The sequence below is a fragment of the Dermacentor albipictus genome, chromosome 2 (genome assembly GCF_038994185.2).
Source record: "Dermacentor albipictus isolate Rhodes 1998 colony chromosome 2, USDA_Dalb.pri_finalv2, whole genome shotgun sequence".
Lineage (NCBI taxonomy): Eukaryota > Metazoa > Arthropoda > Arachnida > Ixodida > Ixodidae > Dermacentor > Dermacentor albipictus.
In genome coordinates, this window is record NC_091822.1 from 84,984,465 (window position 1) to 85,012,121 (window position 27,657).

A 27,657-nucleotide genomic window follows, 5' to 3' on the forward strand; every position below is an offset into this window, starting at 1 on the left:
CCGCCGCCGTGGTCAGCTGCTTCGTAGCTGCTGAGGACTGGGGGCTGGGGTGTGATTGTTGTATTCGTATAGGAGGTCGTGGCCAAGTACTCCACCAGGGTGGCCAATCCTGCTCTGGTGAGGGAGTGCATTGCCGGTTCTGGTCACCGGGATCATGCCGCACTCCAGGCCTGTTTATGCATTTTTATGAACACGCGAGTTTTTTTTTAATCCGGTGGAAAGCTTCGCGGCACCGGGGTTCGAGCCATGGTTCTCTTGCATGCGAGGCGGATGCTCTACCTCTACGCCACCGCTGCCGACAGATATATCATGAAGCAAAATAAGCAAGATAAGAAATGTCTGTACTCAACTAAATTTGCTCACGCTGATCATTGTCCGGCAGAAGATAAGGTAATATAGGTCATGTAATGCTAAACTTCCTATCGACCAGGGTTAATTTTTGTATAAATGAAAGAAGGCGCCTATTTCTTAGAAAACACGTCGGACCATTTCCCAATAAGAAAGCCGAAGTAACCAGCGCAATATTAAAATTCACCCTGCACAATTTTTGATATTTAGCTTAGGTGTACGGGCGTCGCATAAATGCAAATAATAAATAATTTCCTGCAAAGGTCACGTAAAATTCTGTGTCGACAGAGAACAGTTTGTCGTGCCGGCACTGAGTGGAACACGGTAGGTATTGCGTTAAATTTGTTTTAGTGTGAATGACAGGAGATACTGGAGAGCTACAACTTTTTTTTGACATTCCGTAACGATACATGTTCCATCCTGGCTTTCTTCAGGATGGTCGCTTCAACGCCTTCACAAGCAGGACTAACCTAAAACATATACAAAGACGCTACAGTGACAGAAATTCGAGGTAAGACCTAATAATAGCCGAGCACAGCGAAACCAAGTCGCCTTGTGCACGTTGCCTGGAAAATTTCGGCGAAGCCCCAATCTAGACACAAGAGCAACAGCAGACACCGAACGTGCCGTACTAATAAACTGCAAAGGCACACCGGACAGCGAAACCCCCACGCCGCTGTGCCTGTACATAACTGTTGACGTAAGCACAAGCAGTATCATCCACGACGACACCGCGCCGCCGACGCTCCGTGTAGACAGGGCGCGCCTACTTTGCGCGCAGTGCACATTTGAGCGGATCATCGTACGTTTTAGCCGCTGCGATCGCTGTGTAGAGCCACGCGATTGTTTCCGCTCAGCACCAGAGTGCGATGAGAGAGCGGGTCTTAGGAGCCCACCGCGCGCTGTGCTGTATGGACGCAAGAAATATATGTTCTCGTGGAATTGCGACAAACACAACCTTGGGCTGAACCTGGGGCGCCACCGGATCGGCACGGTTTCTCCTAAAAGTTCCGCTTAGGGCTCAGCTCCGATGTAAACTGTCCATTCGGTTCCGGTACAGCTGAAATATAAACGGCTGAGCTCCAGTTTTCGGTTCAGTCCCGGCTAGGTTCGACATCGTGTGTGACCATATACGCACGCCAGCGTACACGAGCAGTTACAATGTAGTAGTTCTTTGCCGCTGCTATGCACAGCGCAGCCTTGTCCAGAAAGCTTGGATCAATAAAGGAAGTGCTCAGGGAATAAGCCGCCGCGGTAGCACGCTGGCTGTGGCGCTGCGCTGTTGGGGTCGAGGTCTTGGGTTCGATTCCGGTTGCAACGGCCCCATTTCGACGGAGGGCGAAATACAAAAATGCTCGCGTACTTTGCGATGTAGGTGCACGGTACAGAACGCCACGTGGTAAATAACTTAGTGCGGAGTCCCCCGCTACGGCCTACCTCATAATGAGATCGTGGTTTTGTGGACGCGTGAAGCGTCAGAATAAAACGCGTTAATGTAACGGCGCTGTAACTGGCGCATTTAACGCATTCTGTGAACGAGGATTTCTTCGGAGCGTCTCACTTTCGTAACTGCTCGGGCTGGGAGATACGACAAACGTGTCTTGTGCTCGAAGCTTCCCAGTACAATAAGTTACGCAGGGTGCCCCAACTATCATGCACAAAGATTTTTAAAAATGTGCAAATGCCACGTAGCTGGACAGAAACGAGGTAATGTTGTTTGTCGTCGCTTGGAGATATTCTGATTTTTTTTTTCTGCATTCCGCCTAATAACATCATTAATCTTAATTAATTCACATGTCAAATATTTTAATTAAAAGAAAAGTAGGAAATAGAAAATTGCAGAGCGACATAAAAAACTCGCCATACTGTTTTCTGTTCTTCAATATGTGCTTCCAAAGTGGTTTTTCTCAGCGTGAAAAAATCCGCGAATACACGCGAAGTGCCTCGAGTGGTCGGTCGCGCGGCAATTTTTCGTGTATTTGTGTGCTTCCTTCACGCTCGGAAAACATTTGTGTAGCACGTTGTGTCGGAAGCACTTTATGTTGCCCCCCACCCTCTACCATTCTCTGATTCATATTTTTTATCTAATTGTAATATTTTAGAAGATCGGTGAAAAACACTAATTGGGCAGAACGCAAGAAATAATCTAAGTATCCCCTAGCGACGCCAAATAACGTTACCTTGGTTCTGTCCAGCTACGTGGAATTCGCATATATTTACAGTTTCGCGAAAGTTACGCGTGACACCGTGTATTTAAGCGCAACATTTTCACCATAGAGTCTCTCCACAAACTTTACCATCTAATTTCTCCAAGAGTTACAAATATATTCGTATTTCTATTAAACAAACAAATTCTGCACTTTTACTTAGCAAAACCACCATCTGATTATGAGCCACGCGCTTTGACCACAACGTGCACCTGAGTTTAAGTACACGAGCGTTTTTGCATTTCAATCTCACCGAAATGCGGCCTCAGCGACCGAGATCGAAACCGCGACCTGAACCATGGCAGCGCAACGCTATATACTCAGTGGGCTAGCACCGCGAGTTGAACTAACAGATCGCCCTACTTGCTGACCAGGTGTCCTCCGACGAAGTTCCGATGCCTCGCGTTAATGTTACAGCTACCCTCTCAGCCGTGTGGTGGTCAGGCTGTGATTTCTCCAGTTGTACGCTATCTACATCTTGGTAAGCTAAATCTAGAAAAAAAAACGAAGGCCTGTTGGAAAACTCACAATCCTGGAACTGTCTTCTTGAGCGCCACAGGTGGTGTCGCCTTCGATGTCGCCTCGTTGACAGGAGATTTCATCTCTTTGACCTCGTCGTTCTCTTCTTCTAAGAACCGGCTCGCATACTCAGAGAACGCACGTGCGGCAGAGCAGCACAGCGTGGTTAACTCGCAGAACAGCGTTCGTTGAGGAAATTTGATTTTAATGGCGCCGTATACCGTTGCGGCTGAAATGCACCGTTGCTATAGACTTCTTGCTGAAGAAAAAAAAAGGTCTTTTGATTTTGCAGAGGCCAGAGTAGATGCGAAATTTATATTGCTTGCGAGGGTTTCGACGTATCTTGAGGCCAGACCGAGACATTGGTTTCCCAGGACATATATATATGGAAATGGAGGTACGATATTAGGTGCACGGCATGATCTGTGAAATGCGCTGAGATACTGCAATTTCATTCACACCAAGTACAGAGAAATCGGCGTGATAGGCTGCTCATTTCGCTGCTACTCCGCACTGCAAAAGAGGAAAAAAGAAGCAAGAGTACCAGTGATGATAAGCAGCAGGGAAAAATTATTGTGAGGCAGATCTACAGTCACGCCGAAATAAAATGCGAATGCGTCAAAACGAGGCCAATTTTCCTGTACACGTTCACCGTTTATGTATATGACAATGGGGTTATTTCTTCAGTGGCTTATTTTTGGGACCACAGCATCCTCGGCACCCGGCTACGCCGCGATCACACAGCTATCCTTGAAGTGATCAGACGTAACTGGTCGTGTATTTTTATTTATTCATATGAGAGCTTCATTCTAGCGTAATAGCATATTGCGCAACAGCCGCTCTCTTAAAGCGGAGCGTCCGGCCCCGTGCTATGCAGCAAACTGAAAAGGCAACCTGCAGTCGCGACTAGTTAGGCGGCGCAGCGATTGCTCACCTGTCAGCGCCGCTGGAGTTATGCGAAATCTCGTTGCGGTGGCTTCTACGAGGGCTTGGGCAGAGCGCATTCGAAGCGCGTCTGAAACACGGTTTTGTATCGTGGCCTTAGGGTAGCCAAAAACGCTAGTGCCTATTTTCCACCGCCGATATGTTAAAGTGAACGTCGGCTTTTCCATATATATATATATATATATATATATATATATATATATATATATATATATATATATATATATATATATATATATATATGGTGTTGGAAAGTAGACAACACGGATGACGCAGGTCAAGCATATTCGCGACGTTTAACTGCAATTGAGGAAATAATTGTTATATTCAACTTACATGCGCAAGTACCGCCACATGCGTTTTTCAGTGGTCATTTGTAGTTTCATTACAAGAAGCTGGACATGGTCTTTCGCGCGATGCGTGTAGAAATTCATCTTGCACCTTGTGTCCGGGTCGATGAACGACTTTCCATCAGGTTGGTAGTTCGCTTGCGATTTAATGGCACCAGCACACGTGACGCCTAATATTCATCTCTTTCGTTTCGCAGTTGATCTTCGTTCAGAACACGACGCTTTGACGCCCTCGGTGACTGTAAACACTGCGGAGCTGTCATTGATTTACATCAACCTACCCGAAGACGTCTTGTACGAAGAGCCCGCAGTCTTGGCAAAGCCATCGACAACGTCTATACATGACAGCAAAGCGCCACTGAGAAAGAAGCAGCCGTCGACATCTTGTACACGGCTGGACATATTGTAGGCAAGCAGCCCAGATGAGTCCTGATCGTGCTTTTCGTTATGCAAGTGCTTTGAGCGTGTTCTCGTATTGCCGTCGGGGTTCTCCACCGTGAGAGCAATCATCATTGCAACATAATAGAGCGCGATCAGTTGACACTGCTAAACGTTAAAACAGTCATCAAAATATGCGAGTGTGCGCGAGTGAAATCCTCATTGCAGAAAACCCGACTTGTGCTGCGATGCGCTACAGCGTTGCTGTGCGCTATCCTTAGTTCAGTGGTAAGCATGAAAAATTATCGTCATTAAGGAGACCGGTGTCCGCACCCCACGAACCAAATTATCATTTTTCATTTTCCCCCAGTTACGCCGTCTGGTTCTTTGCGCACAAAAGAGTCGCACGTGTGTGCTAACGCACAACAGAAAGCACGAGCTAGTACAAAGCTTCAGCACGGAGCGCTTACCGGACAAGGCTAGATTTGACACCCAACAATCATAGCGCGTTTTCTAACTAAAACAGTTTACTGTTTTTCAACACACAATGGTTTTATAGAAACTAGCGACAGCACGGAAATTGGTCTACGAGCTTTTATATGCAAGTATGGCTTTATTGTGCGATTTCGAAGCAGCTGCCTGCTACTTATTTTGACCTTGGGCAAGTTCCAGTTTGTTCGAGATAAGTTAGCAACAGCGACACTTGACACATCTAACCGCGATGATCAGCTTCAGCCACCCCCTGGGGCGCGATCGGAGATATTTTGTTCGATACGCGTTCTGTTCAGTTGCTGCAACGTCACAAAGTTGCAGTATGCAAAATTTGTGACAGCGGGGCGGAGAGAGCAGCCAGTCAGGAAGCGGTCACCTCCCCGGAAGTTTACCTCCGTCGTTTGTCGTCTGCTTGCAAACAGTATACTACAAAGCCAAATGTTTCTCGTCTTCCAATTGAATGAAATCTTTGTCTAAAAAAATGTATTTTTTCTTCTCAAGCCCAAACACGTTTTCAAATAGCAGTACGTCTGACTACTGCAATTTATAACTATTAGGTTCTTTGCGTCGTCCCTAGGTGGTGTCGCGCACAGCGAGAAGGAAAAAGAAAAAAAAAACGACGGGAAGAGTGGCGCACTTTTCAAGAGGCAGCGACAACAGCCCAGTGGCTCGCTGGCACCGATGATGTTGTCGATTTCTCTGTGCAACCAACGAATTATTTGTTTCGAGAAAGAAAAACGACGCCGGAATTCACTTTCTGTCATTTCTTCAAACGCGTTTCGCACCGCCACCCGCTATCCTCCTTCCTCTAGAAACGCCAGCGCAACAACCTAAGTTTCCAACGGAAGCGCCATTTTCTAGAATTAAACTATGGATCAGATTCAAACGTGCTATTCCGCAGCCGAAAAGGCCGCCTGTTGGATCCAATCCACCAGACGCGCCATGCGAAGCCGTATGATCGCTCCAAACTTTTCAACTCCCGTCGCGTTCGGACGAAATGCTCGGTGGGCGGATGATTGACAGGAGCGTGTCGTCATTTTGACGTCACCAAAAACGGGGCGGTGCCCCGCGGCTGGCGACGTCGGCGCGGAGTAGGCCAATCGCGCGCGCCGGTAACCGAACGAACACGCCGAACAACCATCTCCGATCGCACCCCTGTTCCGTGCTACAGGCTTGAAGGAAAGCGACAGAAACTGACGCCGACGTCCCTTGTGCGGTTGTGGCAATATTTGAAACCGTAATATCTGCGGTCATTCTTATTGGCATTAGTGAAGGACAAGCTACAAAAAAAAGAAACATACCGGGGCAAATGCATCGAAAATTGTAAAAGCCTGCGTTGTGGTAGTAAACGCGCTGGCAGTGCGGATTACGAACCAATGGGCAAATGGCGGTGACTGACAGCTAGCGGTTCCTTTCCGGAACTACGATGCGGCGCGACGTGTAGACCTAAACAACCTTGCAAGGTGTCTATAGGGATGTTATTTTCTCTCTCGCAGTTGTATGTATAGTGTAACCAGACGCTGGATCGATAAGAGCACCCCATTACATTAGTAGAACGGTTTCCTGTAGAATGCTGGCCAGGAAAGCGTCGAGAGTGGCCGTCGACGCAACAAACGTGCTGGGCAATCTCAAAATGCGTTTTCGGAGCGCGACAGCTCAGACGCAGGATTCTGCCTGCAGGCCCTACATCTGCTCCAGCATCAGCTTCAGAAGCAGCTTCTTGTCGCTCATCTAAACACATGTACCCCCACGGAAACGAGTTACTAATGAAGTGCATCGCAAGATCAACTAAAATGGGAACGCTACGACCAGCATGTCGGCACCGTACTATTTATCGTCATTAAGAGAAAGAGAGATTTACTGACAGGACAGACAGATAGGCAGGCCTGGTCTGGTGTGCTTTAGTGGTAGTTTGAGGGGCAGGCCCTATGTAAGAAGAGGCCTACCTTCAATATCCAAAACAATATAATGTGCTCCCTCTGACAGTAAACACGACAAATTTGTTAACACGGTGCTGCTTAGATGCTTGATTTGCTGCGGTATACCGAAGCACACAAAGACTTTGCCGACAGATAGCCTAAAAAAACAGAAGCCGTCTGTTCGTTTTGCGCGTCTATGCCAAAATGGCTGGGAGCACGACGCGTGTTTATTTTAAGTAGCTATCATTGGTTATACTCCTGAAGAAGTTTGCACCCTTTTGGGTACAAACTCAGTCCGCCCACCTTCCGCGGCTGTCCGAGAGAAAGAAAGAATGCATGTAGCAGTCATGTGCGCGTTTTATCCAGTTTTGCCGGACTTCAGACATATATGACACCCACCCCTCACCTGGCACCCCTGGCCCAAGGCGCCCCGGCGCACCTTTACTACGCCACTTTTTCTGCCGCATATGTTAGCACCGGTATAATGCAGCGAATGTAAACCTTTCTTTTAAAAAAATAGTGGTAGGCTCCCAGTCAGGATCTGGCAATGCCTGCCGCATGCACACAAATCCATTTTTATGCATTGTGAGTTATTGAGCTACACACTAAACAAAAATAACGCGAAATGGGAGTAAATCGCTCGTCCTGTATCGCATTCCCTTTTCTGGGTTTTTTTTACTACGTACCAGTCGAGGTAAAAATTTACTACCATGCTGACCAAGTTTTTTGCATGTAGAAACGAGAGTAATTTTTTAATCTGTGTGAAGGTTTTTAGGGATGATAGTGGCACTATATTTTTACTTCCATCACAAAGTTCTAGCGGCTATTCCTGAGAGTTATTTTTCAAGCCCATTCGAGAGTTTCTTGCGTCTGATGCGAGAGTATTTTTTTACCTCTTTCATTAACTTTTCTCAGCTTTTTCCGAGAGTAACTTTTCAAGCCCATTCGAGAGCTTTTTGGAGGTGATGCGAGATTCCTTTTTAATTCATTTATCTGGTTTTCTAGGCTATTCCTGGGAGTTATTTTCAGGCCTTTTTCTCGAGTTTTTTGGTACTGATGTGGGGGTATTTTTTTACCTCGTTATCAAGGTTTCTCAGCTCTACCTAAGAGTAATTTTTTAAGCCCATTCTGTAGTTTGTTGGAGCTGATCTCGTAGTATTTTTTTACCTCGTTCATCAGGTTTTCTCGGTTCTTTCCGAGAGTAATTTTTCAAGCTCATCTTGGTGTTTCTTGGGGCTGATGTGGAAGTATTTCGAAGTCAATTGAAAGACCACAAGGATGATTTCAAAGATCCCAAGCATGAGTGATTTTTTTATTAGTTCTGACATGTTTCTCATAAAAAGTCAGGCATGAGTTAATCATCACAAAACTGTGGCCTTAAAAATGCTGTGATAAGCATAATAAATATTTGTACTAACAAACAGACTGGGGGCTGGTAACTGCCCATTATATCTCTCATAGCAAAGTAAAATATGACAACACATTCAATGTGCAATTTCACTAAACTACAGTGAAAATAAAGTGACACACAACACAAAATCTAACTCATAAATACACAGGCGGTACTAGAGATGTTCACATTAGACCCACTGAATATGCAGATCATTCCTTCAAACAGGCGGTTGTCCAGAACATGGGTGTGCAGTGCATTCAATGGATCAGTGTGAACCATAACTATTCAACATAAAAATATTGCACTTAAGGCCAAATGACATCTGCTAAAGGCCACTACTGCCCCAGACGAAATGAAACAACCATGTGGTAAATACAGCAAGCGTTCGTGCTATCACAGTGCAACACATTTAAGAAGTAGTGAAGCTAAGTCAGTAGTAGAGATGTTCACATTAGACCCACTGAATATGCAGATTTCTTCAAACAGGCAGTTGTCCAGAACATGGGGTGTGCAGTGCATGCAATGGATCATTATGAACAATACTATGCAAAATAAAAATATTGCACTTAAGGGCAAATAGCATCTGCTGCTAATGACCATTACTGCCCCAGCGGAATGAAACAATCGTGATAAATACAGCAAGCATTCATACTATCACATTAGTGTAGGCAACTGCCCACCATATATTTCATTGCAAAAGAAAAACTATCACAACACATTCAAGATTTAGTGAAAGTAAAGTCCAGTGAAAATAAACAAGTGACAATATACAAAATCTAACTCTTAAGTATTGCAACAAACAAATGAGAGAGCACTAGAGATTATCATTAGACCCAGTGATAGCGTACTGACCTTCAAACAGCTAGTTGTCCAAGACATGGGTGCACAGTGCAGTGAATGGATAGTTATGAAGAAAAATGCAACTATGAGCAACATGTTCTATCAACTTTCAAACTTTCAAGAAAAATGACCTCACTCAGATGAGGAAAGTGGTCATTGCTAATATACACATGACAAAACATATATGTGAAAACAGCCATTAACTGATACTTGTCCCCCTTGTGCTGAAAGAAAAAGTATGCAGCCCTTTTTCCACAGAAGAGGAACATGTTGCACAACTGTATTGCGGTACTCATGCGTATAAGCCAGATTTCAATTTCGTTGCCTAAACATTGTAGTGCTTCTTAGATAGTCTAAAAGGTAATTGAGTCTGTTGCCCTTATCTGTTTCTAGGCATGCGGTTGCGATGGATGCCCTATGCTTGCGTCACAAGTTGAACATAGTGCTACCTAGGTGCGACTACAAGTATGTGTATTTGTAGCTGCCCTCAATCCCCTTCATGTTGCCAGTCAGCATCTATGATGTCTCTTTGTATTGTTCATCTAGCACTGTTTACACACAGAAGGCGTGTCTGAATACCAAACCACCTTATTGTCCAGTTACTTTAAAGTAAATGCGTTGTGACAAAGTGTAATGTTAGAAGTACATGATAAAGAAAAAAAAAGAAAAATAGCTAATTCAACTCCCCCTGCATTACCCATTCCTGGACCATTATGTTTTGCATAATACACTTGTGCTGATTAAAAAGGGCCACGTTGGCCTAACCCTAGTGGCAAGGACATCCTTCAAATTATCAGTTGGTACAGAACCACTGAGCATGCTGCTGGTGCTCTTGCCTCTGCTGAGAATACCAGTCGCATACTAACACACATTTTGTTGCTAAAGGTTCATTACAGAGACTTTAAAGAGAAACAGTAAACTATTTTAGACTGATAAAACAATCTTTCAGAACTTTGTATTCATGAACATTGTGGCAATAAGCGGATTAATAGAAGAGAAAATGGAGATTTAACTTTCATTTTTCAAATTTTATGTAAGGCGCCACACATCAGTGTGAAGTCGTACTTCAACTAAGTTTATTCTTTGACACCTTTAGAACAGAATTCATCAATATTGGCCAGTAGAACATGAACTAGACCCAAACAGACACCGTCAAATTTCATAGCACAGCGAGCTGGTGCAGGAATTATAAGGTGGTGGTGGCGACACCAGTTTTCGTTTTTGCAAGTTATCTGGCTTATCAAGCCAATTCTAACGGCAAGAGTTGTTTTTTTTTCGGTGTTGTCGAATGATTTGATAGAGCTCAAATGAATTTTGAAAGAATTTTGCCCTTTTAAAGCAAGCACTGTGCTACATGGCTTGGGCAACCTGCCGGCCACAGAACCCAGAAGTGCTTTTGTTAGGCAAAATAATTTTTACAGACGTTTCTGAGGATATGCATCCAAACATTTTTTGCCTAGCAAAAGTTCTTGTAAAAGTTTACTAGCTCCAATGCCTTCACCCGTGGCTTTGTGTGACTCAAATCTAGAAAGCAGTGTTCAGTGAATGTTAAAATCCTGTGGGCCTTCTTTGGGTATATCACATGGAATACCCAGAACGAAGCGAAAAGGCAGGCCAGGCCTGCCAGCAGTGATGACGTGACAAACAGTCGCTGCGCATCGATGTGTAGCGCGAGGGAGCCATCAGATGCCCTCTGGAGGCATGGAGTTAGTGGGACCGCAGCTGTCTGTGGAACAAAACAGAAATTAACAAAAAATTTATTACACAAACCTAAGGTCACTCTATAACAAGTCCTTAATTTTGATGGTTACAAAAAAGCAAATGCCTTGTTTTATTCATTCATAAAGTGTGTGTTATATTTAAGTTTTCCTAAAAGGGGGCATGTTTAGATGTGGAAATAAATTTGTCTTACTGAAAGTCACAGCATATGTGCGCAAAGCACACAATTCAGAAATACACTAACCAAGACCTTAAATAAAAGCTAATACACTGGGACTGCACAAAACATGGTGATTAAATTTTCGCTAAGCATTAGTTTTCGGCAACAGATGTCAGATGAAATCAGTGTTTAGGTTCCCTTGAGCAAAAGGGTCAGCAGCTCCCATCTAGCGAGGGAAGAGCAGACGCGCAGGGCCCCCAGAAAGTTTATAGGTAGAAACAGGCCCCACATGCAGTCCAGAAGGAGATTAACACAACTGTGCTCCAGTCCAGCTATTGCATGTGTTAATAGCTCCTCTGTCTTGAAGCACTTACCTCTGTTAAGATAGCATCAAGCGATTCATTGCAGCGGCCTGCAATGAAGTCGAGGACGCCAAGCACACCATCCTCTGCAAACAGTGAGGGACACACTTCAGTACTATTTTACTCTCAAGACTTATGAACTATACATACATTTTATGTAAAGAAAGAAATTAGCTAGAGCTATGCATGTATCGGCATAGTTACTTCATGCATAAGGCTATAAAGAGACAGGGCACACATCTTGCCATTTCTGTAGCGCTGCTGCATGCTGGGCTTGTTGGCATGCAAACTTCTATATTCTTGCACAAGCACACAGGGACAAAAGGTAGATGCATGCACCACATCCAAGTCTTCATTTTATCTCGGTCTGCTTATGCAAGAATGTTATCCAAGTTGTAGTTTTTGCTATAAACTTTTAATGCAACAGTTGTTTGCAATGCTGTTATATTATTGCAAAGCTGTTTCATATTCATTGGAAAGTGTACCCATGCCGTGTAGTCAGCATTCCTGGCCATCTCAAGCACACCTTAGACAGCATATTACAAAGAAAACAGCTCATTCTTAGTGTTCAAGAATCCAATCCGGATGTTAGTAACCTCATGCAGATTTCTAGTTTTGAATCAGAAAATTCAGTGTGGTGCCAGAACTACATCTTTAGAAGACAGTTACCAATCAGAATCATCACATGAAGTCACATTAAGCAGGCTCCTACAAACTCGGCATGCTCTCTCATACTGGTTAATCCTCTACAGCTTGAAAAAACCTGTTGTAGCTTGCATGTGAAATAGTAAAGAAGTTACTTGCTCTGGGTACATTTAGCTCAAGTGAATAAAAGTAATTATGCAAAAAATTTTATTATAAAGTAACTCATGTATATACAGAAATGGTTGATCCCTGAAAGGAGTAGCAGTTTTGTCAACACTGAAAATCTATAAAAAATAGAAACACATAAAATTACCAGCAGCCATGGCAGAGAACCGCACAACCTCGTCCTGCTCCGCGTGGTCTAGAATGATGCTGCACAGACGGCTGCAGCCATGCTCAATACTGTCGAGTATTGTTCTCTTGAACAATATGTTGAACTCCATCAGCAGCTGAAAACGGAACCATTATGATTAGCATGAATGGCATGAAAATGTTAATCATAAGCGTACCGAGTGTTCTGTTGCCAGGAAAGGATACTGCAGGAGCGCCTCCGACAACGTGACTCGCCGAAGGCACTCGTGCCGTTCCTTGGCTGTTGCAAGAAGACGTGGCCGCAAATCTTCTGGATCAGCAGTTGCAAAATGTTCCTGCAGCCACTCATTATGTTTTTGTCGTGACTCCAAGGTCTCTCCATAAATGATGAGGTCATTGTTGTTCTGCAATATGTAAAACCAGCACCTCAGTGACGAAACTTTGATAGTTAAAGGAAAAATATCAGTGAAACAAAAAACAGCCAAAAGATGTGCACCACTGACAACACTTTGCCTGCATTTTTCAGAGGGGCATGCAAAACAAAACAGAAATAATTAACAAACACTAACAGAGAGGCGGCATAGCTTCTTGTTCGCCACCTCCACCACTGGCTCCCTGGGAGTTTTGCGGTAGCTCTGGGCCCGAACCGCTTGCATTTCCGACGACACATTCACTGCCTTCTTTCTGTTGTTCTTAAACTTGTTCTTGAGGGCAACTTTCCACGATTCCTGTAGTATATTTGAACAAAGATGCATAAAAGACATAACTTTCGTTAATTTAGTGCATAAAAACACACATGAATTCCAGTTGGCTAAAGAAATGTGTATGCATACCTGGAAGAAAAGCCTGTTACCTGTTACGGTGCATCGCAAACAAATTTTTTTAAAGGTACTTGTTCTATTTATACCATTTCATTCTGTTGGATATTGGTTGTTTTACTTGTGTAAGTAAGATTGCCACCTTTACAGACTCGCGCTGCCCTTAGCAGATTACAACACAGTCAGATTGACTGTCCAGTTGTGCGCAGCATTAATGATTCTGCCAACAAAATTGTCTCATATGACATATCTCTCGTTGCCCAACGCATACCTTCACACATAAAGATCGCCACAAATAATGAGGCTGTTCGGCTGGCTTCACTTGCGCTCATAACAGCTGTGCCTGCCCTGAAATATTGTGCAAGCTTGATGAAGCTCGTCTGGTGATTTGTCAACACCTACTCAAGCAGCATCCAGACTAGCGCGTCGCAAATGGACTGTTCCCACCCCGTGTTCGCGATCAAGGCTTGCCTTGTCGCACTAGAGCACTACTAATCAAGCTAAGGGTTGGCTGTGTGAACATGTGCGAACGTTTATAATGACAAGGACATGTGGCTGGTCTATCGTGTCCATTGATACTGTAGTGTCCTGCTTCCACAGCACAGCGCACGTCGCTTGTGAGAGAATGTCACCTTCTTGGCCTGCAGTGTACGACACTCAACGAATATTTGTACCCCAGTGGTTGTGCGTTTTGACGCAGTCAGGTGCATCACTCTTACTTTTTTAAAAGAATCTACCTTAGGGTCATATTTGTAGCCTATTTCTGTTTCCGGGTGACAGGAACTCTGACACTATTTTTTCTATTTCGACAATATTTAGTGGCGTGACCTGCAGTGACCAGCCCTACTGTGTGTGACCTGTATTGTGTGCGTTCTACCTAATTTTTTGACATATGTAGTCTTTCGTTTATCTTCCATCCCCTTCTTCCTATCTTCTATTGCTGTTGCTGTCTCCTGTTTTCTGAAGAGTAAGCAGGCGTTGTGCCCCTTCCGGTGCCAGCCTGCTCTTCGCATCCCTTACCTGTCTAGTATATGTACAGGTTGTTTCCGCAAGCACTTTAAAGAAATTTCAAAGGTTGCCTGCGGCAGATAGCACAATTCTGGTTTATGAGCTGGTCTATTCAATGAGACAGACATTACTTGCGCAAAAATCGAAATGCATAATCAACATAAAAGGACATCTTGTTGGGCGAGTTGGTCACAATCCATCTTGAGTACTAGGTGCGAACACACACAAGACGCAAGGTAGGAGACGGGACAGAGCGCCACTTACAACTGCTTTATTCGGAGGCATACCACACACTTATATAGCCGTCTTAGGCGCAAGGAACGCAATCAGATCAAGATTGATATGGAAGCGAACTGGTTAAATATTTCTCAGCCATACATAAAGATGTTCACGGATCGCTGATGCACATACTTCCTTTCTTTTCGAAAAAGAAATGGCTTGCAATGCACCGTTGAAGTGCCTGAGGGTAACTGCCTACAGTTTCAAGATATAAACGTTGAGTTTTGTGCGGATCAGATTTGTTGGGCATATGCACCTCGTGCAAAAAAAGAGCTCCTGCCATGCGACTCCGCCCATTTGAAGTTAATAAAAAGGGGGATTGCTTCACTTTGCCTGAAATCCGCCCTCGGAAAATCGTGCCCTCACAGAATGCAGTTTTAGCTGGCAGAACCAATTGGCTAGGCTGTCTCCAGCTGGATTCCCTGATTCGATTGTGATGGCAGTCGCTTAGAGCCTAGTACAAAAAATGAGTGCGGCTGTGAGAGCTGAGGAAGATCCCCCTCGAGATGAGGTGGTGAGGCCTGTGGTGGTGCCCTATGTACACAAGATGGCCCACAATTTAAAGAAGGTTGCTAGCAGACATGGGGTACCGCTTGTGTTTTTAGCCCCCAAGAAGCTAGGAAGCCTTCGCTCTCGTATTGAAAGAATACGTGAAGATAAAAATCGATGTGGCACCAAGCATGGGAGACCGTTCATGAAGTGCACCGAAGGTGTCGTGTACGAAATCTCCCTCCTATGCGGCCGCTCCTAAAAAGGGCTAATTCAGCCCTGCGTTAACGACCGAATTAGGGAACATGAAAGAAATGTAGAGCAAGATAAAGAAGGGCCAAACATATCCAAGCACATTAAGTCCTGCCCGTCACGCTCTTGTGAGCCATGCTTTGCAGGGACGCGTATTCTAGCAAAGAGTAAAGATAAAAAAGCTCAGGAAGTAATTGAAGCTTTCTTTATCAGAAAGAAAGGAAGCATGTGTGTCAGCGACCCATCAAAATCTTTATATATGGTCGAGAAGAAATATTTAACCAGTTCGCTTTCATATCTATCTTGATCTGATTGTGTTCCTTGCGTCTGAGACGGATATCTAAGTGTGTGGTGTGCCTCCAAATAAAACGGTTGTAAGTGGCGCTCTGTCCCCTCTCCTCCCTCGTGTCTTGTGTGTGTTTGCGCCTAGTGCACAAGATGCATAATCGACTAATTAACATACATTCCCTAATGACATTTTTGAACTGATTACCTTGTGGCCTGTATTGCAATTTACAAATTTAGCAGTGGAGTTCGCAAGGCGGATCCATCTGGAACGAATTCACAGTATGAAACCAGTTTCAAGATATTAATTCCCGAAAGTTGCGGAGAAATGCATTGGCATTCCAGTTACTCTCCTCATGAAACATCGTTATATGCATTAAAGCACGAAAGTAACTTGAATGCCAATGCATTTCTCCTCAAAGTTCGGAAATCAATATCTCAAAAGTGGTGTCATCCTGAGAATTCTTTCCCAGCGAATACGCCTTGCGAATTCCACGGCTAGAATTTGTAAACTGCAATATGGGCCATGAGGTAATTAGTTAAATCTTATTAATTATTTAATTAGTAGATTATGCATTTCAATTTTTTGTGCAGGTAATATCCGCCTCTTTAAACAGACCGGCTCATGAACTACAATTGTGCTATATGCCACAGGCAACCATTAAAATTTTGAGTGTTCGCTAAAACACCCGGTATGGTTTCAAAACAAATAATGTTACTGTGCATGAAAAAAAAAACATTTCAAGTACTAGTTCTGTTATGCAAAAAAAGTAAGGCGTGCAGACAGGACACAAGAGAACTGAACAACATGCCTCACTTTTTTTGCATAATGAATCCTTACCAACTAGCTCAGCTTTCTGTCGTTCTATACTAGTTCTGTTTCTACCATTTCATTCTGTTGGATCTTCCTTCTTTTACTTGTGTAAGTGCACACAGGATACATAACACTGAGAACTCCATGAAGCTTTTAGTGATGTATGGTACCAGCACACCACCAGAGATTTGAACTTTGTAGCACGAGTTTCCCAGATTTTGATATATTCTATCCATTTCCTGGATATAATCTGAGCTTGTTGCATATTACATAGAAAGACTCGGCTATTTGAGGTGCCTGAGTGAAGTTACACACTATTCAAGGTTTCTGAATTAGGCTTCCTAGTTTCATAAACGCTAAATCATTAATGCCCATCCTCATCTCAACATTGCATTGAATAAACTGCGCATCTTTCTTCTTGTTGTCCTTGCCTGATTATAAGACCCTGCAATGAGCTCTGCCACACCACATCAATCCAGCTGTCAGAACAACTGCATAAGACCTCAATGTGGCACCTATGTACTAAAATGGGAAGGAAAAGATGGCAAAAGTTTTACTCACCATGCCACTACCTTTCTTTACATTGTCACGCAAGTGCGGATATTTTTGAATCAGTTGTTCCACAGCAGTGCAGTAAAGCTCCTTAGAAGGGTACCTATTCAGAAGAGATGTATCAATACGTTTGTATTATCAGTACAGTATGAAAACATCTCAGGAAAGCACTAAAGTTGTAAAGAATCTTCAAAAAGCCAATTAACGCAATAATTATTTCTTAGGTATATTATAAATGGTCGAAATAAATTATAATTGGTTATCAGCCCCTGACTCAACATAGGCCAACCTGCAAACCACTCTATGTCCAAGCAAAAAAAGAAAAAAGATTCATGTCAGACAAAAAGTTTCATTTTAAAGGAACTCAGGAAATACACTACGCAACTTCAGTTTCCTACATCCATGAATGGAAGCATTTAAACATGCACACATGCACACATACATAGGCAATGCAGTAAGCTGTTTATAAAAGTGCAGGTTGCAAGTGGCACTACACCTCTGTTAAGGGCATGCAACGCATCCCCTCAGTCGCTGTACACATTTGTAGACAAGACTTATTTTTGCCATATCTGTGCAGTTGTGGCAAGGAATAGATCATAAAAATTATGCTTAAGGTAAATTGAATGTTCTTTTTACCTCTAGTACCTCCGTTGTACTGAGGAAAATCTATCGCTACCGAAGATCGCTTTGGAGAAGGCACTACAGTGTTTGATGGGTGGTGTAACAGGGGACGTTTCTGTAGCAATTGCGGAATTTTTTTTTCTTTCTAGTAATGCTTGCAACCAATAATGAACTTGCACAAGTAATCCATGCTAGTCTAATTCGTGACTGAAGGGGCTATCTCGCTTGTTAGTCAATTGCTACTCTTTGGCACTTACATTATAACCTATTAAGGTAGTGAGACTATTCTGCCTGCAAGTCACCTTGCAGAAGCAGAACTTATGTGTGAAATTGCATTGTTGTGTAAGAATACGTGGAACTAAGAAGGTGCCACCCTCCAGCTTATTTTACTCACAACAATATAGCCACATTAATATGCATCTGCCTGCAGTAGCATTAACACATACCTACAAAAACTACACCCACATTGCAGCACTTGGACTAGGCAATGCACACAACAGCCACCCAAGTATAAATCTAGAAACTAAATTTCTTCATTAGCAAGCACCAAAGAAGCTACGCTGGCACATTTGTAATGACTACGCCGGATGTCTTTCACGTTTTCTTAACACAGTGAAAGGCATCCGTAATCACATCAGTGGCACTTTAGATGTTCCTTCTTGTGTGGGTTTTTTGAGAAGTTATTTTGCTTTTCAGTTATGAACCAACTAGCCTGAGAATAAGTGCTTCTGTTTATCTGGGCTCAGCACTTTTTTCTTGCTATTGGAATGCTACTTCAGGCAGTATAGAAAGTGTTTCAGTGAACACTTGCAAACATATTTAAAGGTTGCCTGTGGCAGATAGCACAATTCTAGTTTATGAGCTGGTCTACTCAAAGAGGCGGGCATGCAAAAAAAATTTTAATGCCTTATCGACTAAGTAATAGAAGTGCACTAATTGAGTTTTCTTAACTAGTTACCTTATGGGCCATATTGCAATTTACAAATTGTAGCCATGGAGTTTGCAAGGCGGATTCACTTGGAACGAATTCTCAGGATGACACCAGTTTCGAGATATTGATTCCCGAAATTTGTGGAGAAATGCATTGGCGTTCTAAGTACTTTTGTGCTTGAATACATAATACGATGTTTTTTAGGAAAGTAGTTAATTAGTGAATATTAATTATTCGATTATGCATTTCAATTTTTTGTGCAAATAATATCCGCCTCTGAGTAGGCCAGCTCATGAACTAGAATTGTGCTATGTGCCCCAGGCAACCTCTAAAATTTTTTTTAAAGTGTTCGCTGGAGCACCCAGTATTAAAAACAGTTGTACCCTCCTGAATAGTTGGCCTGGTGCATTCTGTGTGCTTCAGTTCACCCTTCAGGTTAGATAAATTTGCAATCGATTTCCTGATAGTCTGGTACACAACAAAATTGTGAGCATAGCACTGAGTTCCAACAGCCTCTCAGTCACTAGTGCTGTGGACTGCCATGTGTTCATTGCAATGTCAAAGAATATTTTTACTGTAGTTGCCTAGAGCTTGTTCGGCTACGCGATTACTGCACCTTGCAATGGGCCTTGAGACGGTTCGTATTGCAATATGAGTTGGGCACTCAGATTTAGATCGCTTACCAGTTCAACTGGTTTTTTAGCCAATTCCCTGCACTAAGTAAGCAGTTCCACCTGGTTCACTAGTTGTTGCAGCTGGGAACCCGTTAATAAATCACCGCATCTAGTAACAACCAGCTGAATATTTTTTACTATTGCACAGCATATACAAAATTTATTACTTTTTGACCATGAAAAAAAATCATATTCTTCGTTTACCACATATCTTAAAACTAAAGAAAGGCAAGAAGAACCTGGAGGAAGCTGTGGGAAGTGTTAGTACAACCAAAACCACTAGAAGCTTGCGGAGAAATGTGTGAAAACTATCCCGAGGTTAAATAATGTGGAAGCTATGGCTGTCAGAACTTTCCCTTATAGAGAGTATACGTGTCTGCAATATCACACAATACTAAGATCAACAGCTGTTCCAGTTTATAAACATAAGTTCTCATATCTCAATTCAACACTGAAACACTGCACGAGAAATTAAGTTTTTTGCTGTAATACACCGCTTGTGCAAAAGCAAAAAAAAAGTTGAAACGGGAAAGAAAGAAAAATAGACGCGCGTCATTAGTACTGTGATTCAAACTGCCTGCCTTGACACCAAAGGTGAATGCCCTAACGACAGTGTTACGATGGGAGCCTGCTTTCTCTTGTTTCATGAAAAAAAGAAGGCAGCAGTACCATGACAGCAGTCTTAGCAGCACTGTGAGAGGCTTACCACAGATGGTTTACCACCAGAAATAGCTGTGCTTTATATCAGCATTAACCTAGTGAAATTATTTTTTTATTTAGTGGTATAACTGGTTTATTGCCAAATTCAGTCACTCCAGACGGATACCAGTAAGACCTATAAAAAAATTATTTGGCACCAGGTGCTTCGAACTAAGAATTCTACAATAAAGAAAGTCCACCAGTCATCAACATTAGGGATCAGCGTGATTGCTATCACTGCGGTCCTTAACAGGTGGGACTGGAGACCAAATTCTATGCATGTCGACATAACATGGGACCATACATTAGGTTAATGCAAAAGCACTGCTTACCATACTATCTCGAAACAAGCTTGAAAAAGGCGGTTGATGATTGCTCGCCTCACCGGTCCCCCCACGGGCTCTTTCCGCTGTAGGACCTCTTCGTATGGGCCGAATGATGGCAATTTAAAGTCCAAATAGTCAAACTGCTTTTGAAGTGGCACATGCACCTCCACGATGGAGGAGCCATCGCTGAAAAGGATTGTTATTGTTAAGTTCACAAAATAGTAACTGCTTTTAGCTGCAGTGAATGACAAAGGGCCTTTCTGTGCCTTTTCTATGAAGTACCAGCTCTTACCTGAGACCAAGAAGCTCATTAGTGGGGCCAGCATTGTCGGACGCACTTGAGAAGCTGGTGTCCGGGCTCGTGCACTGCACAGCAACCATGCTTTCCTGCAGCAACAGTTTCCGATTTGTACATTAACAGAGGTCCTCAATGAAAGAATCAATGTCACTTCACTAAGCTGTGCTTTCAATTAATAAATTCAAGCATATTGCAACAAGGCCATTTGTGGTGCTGGCAATAATTACAGCCCTTCGAAATTATAGTTAAACGTGACCTGTCGCAGCAAGGTACTTGAAATTGCTTGAAAACCTGACTTGGCTTAAAAGAATATTTTCCCTTTTAAATGTAAGATGCACCAGCTAATTCCAGCATAATAGCAAACACTACTAATACCAAGCAGCATGACAAGCTAGCAAGTCTGCAGAGTCAGCCAAATTCTATGTAGCATAGGTAAGAGGAACGAACTATGGATTACTTGAACCTGATACCTAAGCCTGAATCTGCACCTGCATCAGGTGCAGATTCATCAGGTGCGGATTGAAAATTAACAGCTCCACATCCGGACTCCCTTGAATTTGAATGCCTCTACCAAATGTACCTTCCTTCTCCATCTCCTCTGACAACTAAATCAAGGAGATGTCATGTTTCCATTACAAGTATTGCGTCCTTTATTATTTTTTCTCTTCCATTTTCGCAGTGCACCGCACTTACAATTATATGTTTCGCAGGTTCTGCATAAAATGATTTACCAAACTCACGTGTCATAGTCTGCAACATTGCAGGCAGTGCCTCTGATTTTCATACTCCGGCTAAATGTGGGACTCCCTTGAAAGGAAGGGCGCACAAGCTTCAAATTCGAATTTCAGCTGTATTTTGCAGGATGCAGTGGTTTGATACTTCACAAACACAATAAGTGTGTGATCTACACACCAGGCTTGTGTGTTTGCATTGCCCTAACCTGATGAAGGGCCCTTTAACTTGTTTCCTTACCGGGTCATAGGAAATGGGTGAATTGGATCGACAGCTTTTCGACATGTGCTGCCTGAACTCTTCCAAAAGCAACGCCATACACCGTATGAAATTAAGGCTGCACTTTTAACTGTGTCAAATTTTTCCATTTTTACCACACTGAGGAGACAAACAATTAAACACAAGCATGCTCTAAAGACAATCCCCTGGTGGCTGCTTGACTTCTATTTCAGAAGAATACACTCACATCTGTATGAGGCACTGTTTTTCTTGCCACCTTTATCTTCGCCTTGGTGGGAATTATGGCATCTGCCTCCAGGTCAATGAAGTCATCCAGATCGTCGTCGTGGATTTGGAGCTGAACAAGGCATTTTAATTATAAATATCAGTGTTTCTTGGGTGCACACATACTATTACAGCTCTTCCAATGCCTATCAGTGCAGCCTGCTCACAGCCCAAAAGAGCAAGAATAGAAACATATTACACATGGTGTAGACTCATGTTGTTACATCATCATCAGCAGCAGCTTGGTTACACCCACTGCAGGGCAGAGGCCTCTCCCATACTTCTCCAACAACCCCGGTCATGTACTAATTGTGGCCATGCCGTGCCTGCAAACTTCTTAATCTCATCCGCCCACCTAACTTTCTGCCGCCCCCTGCTACGCTTCCCTTCCCTTGGGATCCAGTCCGTAACCCTTAATGACCATCGGTTATCTTCCCTCCTCATTACATGTCCTGCCCATGCCCATTTCTTTTTCTTGATTTCAACTAAGATGTCATTAACTCGCGTTTGTTCCCTCACCCAATCTGCTCTTTTCTTATCCCTTAACGTTACACCTATCATTTTTCTTTCCATAGCTCGTTGCGTCATCCTCAATTTGAGTAGAACCCTTTGCGTAAGCCTCCAGGTTTCTGCCCTGTAGGTGAGTACTGGTAAGACACAGCTATTATATACTTTTCTCTTGAGGGATAATGGCAACCTGCTGTTCATGATCTGAGAATGGCTGCCAAACGCACCCCAGCCCATTCTTATTCTTCTGATTATTTCCGTCTCATGATCCGGATCCGCCGTCACTACCTGCCCTAAGTAGATGTATTCCCTTACGACTTCCAGTGCCTCGCTGGCTATTGTAAATTGCTGTTCTCTTCCGAGACTGTTAAGCATTACTTTAGTTTTCTGCAGATTAATTTTTAGACCCACTCTTCTGCTTTGCCTCTCCAGGTCAGTGAGCATGCATTGCAATTGGTCCCCTGAGTTACTAAGCAAGGCAATATCATCAGCGAATCGCAAGTTACTAAGGTATTCTTCATTAACTTTTATCCCTAATTCTTCCCAATCCAGGTCTCTGAATACCTCCTGTATACACGCTGTGAATAGCATTGGAGATATCGTATCTCCCTGCCTGACGCCTTTCTTTATTGGCATTTTGTTGCTTGCTTTATGGAGGACTACGGTGGCTGTGGAGCCGCTATAGATATCTTTCAGTATCTTTACTTACGGCTCGTCTACACCCTGATTCCGTAATGCCTCCATGACTGCTGAGGTTTCAACAGAATCAAACGCTTTCTCGTAATCAATGAAAGCTATATATAAGGGTTGGTTATATTCCGCACATTTCTCTATCACCTGATTGATAGTGTGAATATGTTCTATTGTTCAGTAGCCTTTACGGAATCCTGCTTTGTCCTTTGCTTAACAGAAGTCTAAGGTGCTCCCGATTCTATTTGCGATTACCTTAGTAAATAGTTTGTACGCAACGGACAGTAAGCTGATCGGTCTATAATTTTTCAAGTCTTTGGCGTCCCCTTTCTTATGGATTAGGATTATGTTAGCGTTCTTCCAAGATTCCGGTACGCTCGAGGTCATGAGGCATTGCGTATATACAGGGTGGCCAATTTCTCTAGAACAATCTGTCCACCATCCTTCAACAAATCTGCTGTTACCTGATCCACCCCAGCTGCCTTCCCCCTTTGCATATCTCCCAAGGCTTTCTTTACTTCTTCCGGCGTTACCTTTGGCATTTCGAATTCGTCTAGACTATTTTCTCTGCCATTATTGTCGTGGTTGCCACTGGTACTGTATAAATCTCTATAGAACTCCTCAGCCACTTGAACTATCTCATCCATATTAGTAATGATATTGCCGGCTTTGTCTCTTAACGCATACATCTGATTCTTGCCAATTCCTAGTTTCTTCTTCACTGTTTTTAGGCTTCCTCCGTTCCTGAGAGCATGTTCAATTCTATCCATATTATACTTCCTTATGTCAGCTGTCTTACGCTTGTTGATTAACTTCGAAAGTTCTGCCAGTTCTATTCTAGCTGTAGGGTTAGATGCTGTCATACATTGGCGTTTCTTGATCAGATCTTTCGTCTCCTGCGATAGTTTGCTGGTATCCTGCCTAACTGAGTTACCACCGACTTCCATTGCACACTCCTTAATGATGCCCACAAGATTGTCGTTCATTGCTTCAACACTAAGGTCCTCTTCCTAAGTTAAAGCCGAATACCTGTTCTGTAGCTTGATCTGGAATTCCTCTATTTTCCCTCTTACCGCTAACTCATTATTCGGCTTCTTATGTACCAGTTTCTTCCGTTCCCTCCTCAGGTCTAGGCTAATTCGAGTTCTTACCATCCTGTGGTCACTGCAGCACACCTTGCCGAGCACGTCCACATCTTGTATGATGCCAGGGTTAGCGCAGAGTATGAAGTCTATTTAATTTCTAGTCTCGCCGTTCGGGCTCCTCCACGTCCACTTTCGGCTATCCCGCTTGCGGAAGAAGGTATTCATTATCCTCATATTATTCTGTTCCGCAAACTCTACTAATAACTCCCCCCTGATATTCCTAGTGCCTATGCCATATTCCCCCACTGCCTTGTCTCCAGCCTGCGTCTTGCCTACCTTGGCATTAAAGTCGCCCATTAGTATAGTGTATTTAGTTTTCACTCTACCCATCGCCGATTCCACATCTTCATAGAAGCTTTCGACTTCCTGGTCATCATGACTGGATGTAGGGGCGTAAACCTGTACAATCTTCATTTTGTACCTCTTATTAAGTTTTACAACAAGACCTGCCACCCTCTCGTTAATGCTATAGAATTCCTGTATGTTACCAGCTATATTCTTATTAATCAGGAATCCGACTCCTAGTTCTCTTCTCTCCGCTAAGCCCCGGTAGCACAGGACGTGCCCGCTTTTTAGCACTGTATATGCTTCTTTGGGCCTCCTAACTTCACTGAGCCCTATTATATCCCATTTACTGCCCTCTAATTCCTCCAATAGCACTGCTAGACTCGCCTCACTAGATAACGTTCTAGCGTTAAACGTTGCCAGGTTCACATTCCAATGGCGGCCGTTGTTACATTCCAACCTCTTAAGACTTTTTCCCCGAGCTGATGATGCAGTTTCCTATAGATATTTTTATCCATGTAATAGCTACACCCAAATTATCCAAGAACTACAAACAGGGTGGCTAATTACAACATGCATCTGAGTGGCACGTGCTTTATTGATCGGGAATGAATAAGGGCATGCAAATGGTGTAACATCATGTTGCATACTAATAATATTTACTTTAGTGCGGTGATGTGTCATGCACCAGAGGCCTCAGGAGAGCACCTTGGCAAAGTAGACGGCACAGAAAATACAGAGCGTTGAAGTGGCAATTATATGTGAACAGGAAGAAAGCAAACCTAGGGGCCCAATTTTTATTAGCCATTTCATAAGAAGCCAACAAAGATATATATAGGAACAACTATGCATAGTTGTGTTCTCATCCATTCTTATTTTCATTAATTTATCATTTATTTGACTCAATAAGTGCAAGTAATTTCTCCTATGCTGTCCTATGACTTGGCTTCTTATGATATGACTACTAAAATTTGGGCCCTTCGGTTTCCTTTCTTCTCGCGCGCGCATATATATATATATATATATATATATATATATATATATATATATATATATATATATACATGCGCTTTCACGTAGCTTGAGCAAAATTAGAGTATGCAAATGCCACATAGCTGAGAGATACTGAGATTATTTTTTGCGTCTGCCTAATTAGATGATGTCTTAATAAACTTATCAGTTATTATATTTAGATGAAAGGTCTAAATAAAAAAATTGTAGTGCAACATGAAAAACTCCCGATGCAGCTTTAGATGTTTTTCTGAACGTAAAAGAATCCCACGAATGCACGCAAAATTTCCGCGCGACAGGCCGCTTGAGGCACTTTGCGTGTATTCGCGGGCATCTTTTACACTAGGAAAAGCACTTTTATGTACCGCGTATTGAGCAACAGAAAGCTGTATCGGGAGTTATTCGTGTTGCTCTACAATTTTCTCACTTACACCATTCATATGATCATAACTGGGAAGTTTATTAAGATCAATTATCTAATTAGTCGGAATGCATAAAATATCTCCAAGCGACGGCAAACAACTTTACCTTGGTTCTGTCCAGCTACCAAGCATGTGCATGGTTCAAATTAGGTGAAACACCCTGTATGGCGCTGAAGCACGTGCCGATTCTTGGTAGTATTAAATTTTTGTCACGTTCCGAAAATTACTCTCACGCATGTAAATATACCACGTGCGGACAAATCTCACAACGCGAAGGATATGCATGTTCTTTGTTTCAACTAGTGGGTCAATGCAGCGATTGTCACAAGTATCTTGTAGCGCGAAAAAGAGACTAAGACAAAGAAACACAAATCGAAAGTACGGGAGCCTTCGTTTTTTCAGTCCATAATAGTTGTAACAAAAGTACCCAAAGTTGCTAGTTGGCATGCATTCATGCTTGGGAAGTTACAAGCAGCGAGAAAAAGCGCGCGCACATGCATAGAGAAAGGGATACAAAAAGCGCTTCTCTTGTCATGAGTCCCTCTGTAGCTGTCCGCGCTGCTTGTAATTTTCCAACTATGCATGACTACTCACGGAAGTGACACTATTAACCATCCAACCCAAATGCAAAGCTGTCAAGGTATTCAAGGTACTCACCAGTGTGTTCTCGTTGACGGGCACAAATGGCGCCAAAGCCGCCAGAAGTTCTGAATGGGCTCCTGTCGGCAGCACGAGCTTTTTACGCTCGCCTGTTTCCAAGATGGCTAAACACACTACCCCCGCCATCTCGAAAGGTACTACTGCCGGACGTCAAAGTTCGTAAGCTGGCGGGAACCGCGGAGCTCGGGAAGTGCGCGTACTCGTAGAAGCGCAACGGACGGCCGCGCACGTATGACCTTAGCGTAAGGAGCATATAGGAACTACTGAGCGCCAAAACGAGCAATCGCAGGGAATTGCGGGGCGCGCCGCTAGCTATAGTAGCTTCTGATTGGACGACGCGGCGGCATCAGCGGCATGCCCGGCGCGCGTATTTTTCTGCGCGGTTTCAACTGTTGATCGTGCGAAGCTTTCCGTCCGCTTTGTCGATCAGCAGTGTCGTACCATTCATGCCGCTGATTTCTGGGTATCAATTCGCTCTGAGCGCGACGATGACGAGCCAAGAAAAGCAAGAATACGCAGTTTTTCTTTTTCTTTTTTTTAAGGATACGCTGTTTTCACAAGCGAACTCTGGTTTTCGTTTCGGCAGCCTTTTCTGTTTCTGCCAGGTTTAGCTCTACGACATTTACCGCTGCTTCGACGCACCGTCACTGACTGCTGTGCCCGCGGGTCAGTCAGACGTACGGACTAAAAAGCTATCTTTATCCGATAATTTATCTAGCAAGGTTTCGACTTTTGCGCTGCTGCTTCTGTTTCCTTGCGCGCTCGTCGGGGAGTGGCTCAGAGCATGTGTGTGTGTGCGTGTGTATATATATATTTATATAAGGAATTGAGCCGACGCCAGAAACTCGTTTGGACCTTTTCATCGAGTGGCATGTGCGCAATGCCCTCTGGAGCTCCCTGGGAAGTCTCTGAACCAACATTATATGTTATATGGTAGAATCGTAGTGGGATATGCCTATTTCGGGTTGGCCAAGAACGGACGGCCACCCAGTGGCACATGCTCAGTGTTGTATAAAACTAAAAGTAAATCAAGAAATTCGTTAAATAAAATTCACCAACATTCCAT

At 43.4% G+C, this 27,657-nt stretch overlaps 2 protein-coding genes across 2 annotated transcripts in view; both read right to left on the reverse strand.

Moving 5' to 3' along the window:
- Nucleotides 1-3,350, reverse strand: part of LOC139055988 (acetylcholinesterase-1-like) — a 49,761-nt gene extending 46,411 nt beyond the window's left edge. Inside the window, exon 1 of the mRNA XM_070533716.1 lies at nt 3,084-3,350. Within this exon, the coding sequence (XP_070389817.1) occupies nt 3,084-3,157 (74 nt within the window). The 5' untranslated portion in view covers nt 3,158-3,350. The remainder of the gene's footprint in view (nt 1-3,083) is intronic.
- A 3,572-nt stretch (nt 3,351-6,922) lies between these two features.
- LOC135904934 (sterile alpha motif domain-containing protein 3-like) lies at nt 6,923-27,297 on the reverse strand. The gene is made up of 11 exons (XM_070533263.1): nt 26,589-27,297; nt 21,834-21,944; nt 20,630-20,724; nt 20,344-20,523; nt 17,096-17,189; nt 13,159-13,317; nt 12,787-12,993; nt 12,591-12,726; nt 11,645-11,718; nt 10,956-11,117; nt 6,923-6,970 (listed from the first exon to the last, which is right to left on the reverse strand). Exons 1-11 carry the CDS (start codon nt 26,715-26,717, stop codon nt 6,923-6,925), a joined length of 1,395 nt encoding a protein of 464 aa, XP_070389364.1. The 5' UTR covers nt 26,718-27,297.
- Nucleotides 27,298-27,657: the final 360 nt, after the last annotated feature.

Excerpts from the sequence above, each read along its gene's own strand:
- LOC135904934 (XM_070533263.1), bottom strand. The coding sequence starts at position 26,717 with ATGGCGGGGGTAGTGTGTTTAGCCATCTTGGAAACAGGCGAGCGTAAA. Across the intron at positions 13,318-17,095 it reads TAAAGAAAGGTAGTGGCATG|GAATCGTGGAAAGTTGCCCT; the intron begins GTGAGTAAAACT and ends AATATACTACAG. Across the intron at positions 6,971-10,955 it reads ATGTGATATACCCAAAGAAG|ATGAGCGACAAGAAGCTGCT; the intron begins GCCCACAGGATT and ends ACATGTGTTTAG.